This window comes from Apaloderma vittatum, unplaced genomic scaffold, assembly GCF_000703405.1.
Source record: "Apaloderma vittatum isolate BGI_N311 unplaced genomic scaffold, ASM70340v1 scaffold26338, whole genome shotgun sequence".
Lineage (NCBI taxonomy): Eukaryota > Metazoa > Chordata > Aves > Trogoniformes > Trogonidae > Apaloderma > Apaloderma vittatum.
Window position 1 is genome coordinate 2,712 of NW_009729420.1, and position 1,287 is coordinate 3,998.

Sequence of the window (1,287 nt, forward strand, 5' to 3'; positions counted from 1 at the left end):
TGTGCCGCCGCACGTGTTTCCTTGAAATGTATTTCAAGTTGCAGCTTGAAGAAAGAAAAAAAGAAAGGAGGAAACAAATAGAGGAGAATTTTATCAGTAACTACAAGTGCCCCAAAGCTCTCTGAATCCGGACGAGTCAAGGGCAAAAGGAAATGCTGGTGGAGGGGGCTTCCACGTGGTGCTTTCACCTGCAGACCCTTATCTGATGGGGCTGGTGGGTCTCTGCCCAGGTCCTGAGGACTTTTGACTCCATGATCAGCTCAAACTGTACCCAGGAGCTAGAGAACACCGGGGTGGATGTCTGGAAGCACTCAAAGGTATGGGCATGCAGAGCAGCCCCGCAGCTTGTCCCATCCCTCCTAAACAAGTAGAGCCAGGGGACAACTGGTGCTTTGGGCACTGCCCACCAAGCCACGGCTTTGGTGGCATCCCTGATCCTCCAGTGCGGCCACTGTCACCTGTTGCAAGACAAAAGCCATCAGCATCTTCTCCCTTCTATGGCTTTTATTGTTTCCTGCAGGTCAAGACAGTCACCAAGTCTCATAGTGGGCTGCTGGATGTGACGGTGACCTCCTCGGTGCCCGGCCACAAGCCAGTGGAGGGAGTGATCCGGGATGTTGACTGCCTGCTGTGGGCGGTGGGGCGGAAGCCAAACACCGAGGGCCTGTGCCTGGACCAAGTGGTGAGACGGCAGTACATGCCTTCTGAGCCTGTCCAAGGGTGCCCGGGAGTCCCACAGGTCTCCAGGTGTCCCATGGGTGTTCAGGGAGTCCCACGGATCTCTGGAGTCTGCCATTCCCACCATGCCTCCCCCCAGCTGGGAACAAGGCAGCCGCCAGCACAGGTCCCCCATGGGCATTGCCTGTCCCATCCCTCCTGGGATGTGTGCTGAGGTGGCTCCTCTTGCCCATGTCAGGGCGTGCAGGTGGACGACAACGGCCACGTGGTGGTGGACGAGTACCAGAACACCACCAGGAGAGGGATCTATGCTGTCGGAGATGTCTGTGGGAGAGCCCTCCTCACCCCAGGTACTGTGGCCGTGCCCCCCTTCCCAGCCCCTCGGTGTCGTGACATGGCTCAGGCTCTCCATCCTTCCCTGCAGTGGCCATCGCGGCTGCCAGAAAGCTGGCCCACAGGCTCTTCGAGGGCAAGCAGGACTCCCGGCTGGACTACTCTAACATCCCCACTGTTGTCTTCAGCCACCCACCCATTGGCACCGTGGGCCTTACCGAAGGTGGGGATGGACAGGGCACGAGGGGGAGGGTGAAGAGGCTGGGGACGTTGTGG

At 58.8% G+C, this 1,287-nt stretch overlaps 1 protein-coding gene across 1 annotated transcript in view; it reads left to right on the top strand.

Annotated features, from left to right (window-relative positions):
* The window catches only part of GSR (glutathione reductase), a gene marked incomplete at both ends in the record, with an annotated part of 2,961 nt that extends 1,727 nt beyond the window's left edge, over positions 1-1,234 (top strand). Inside the window, 4 exons of the mRNA XM_009874438.1 lie at positions 231-317; positions 521-682; positions 917-1,028; positions 1,103-1,234. Of these exons, the coding sequence (XP_009872740.1) occupies positions 231-317; positions 521-682; positions 917-1,028; positions 1,103-1,234 (493 nt within the window). The remainder of the gene's footprint in view (positions 1-230; positions 318-520; positions 683-916; positions 1,029-1,102) is intronic.
* Between the last annotated feature and the right edge of the window lie 53 nt (positions 1,235-1,287).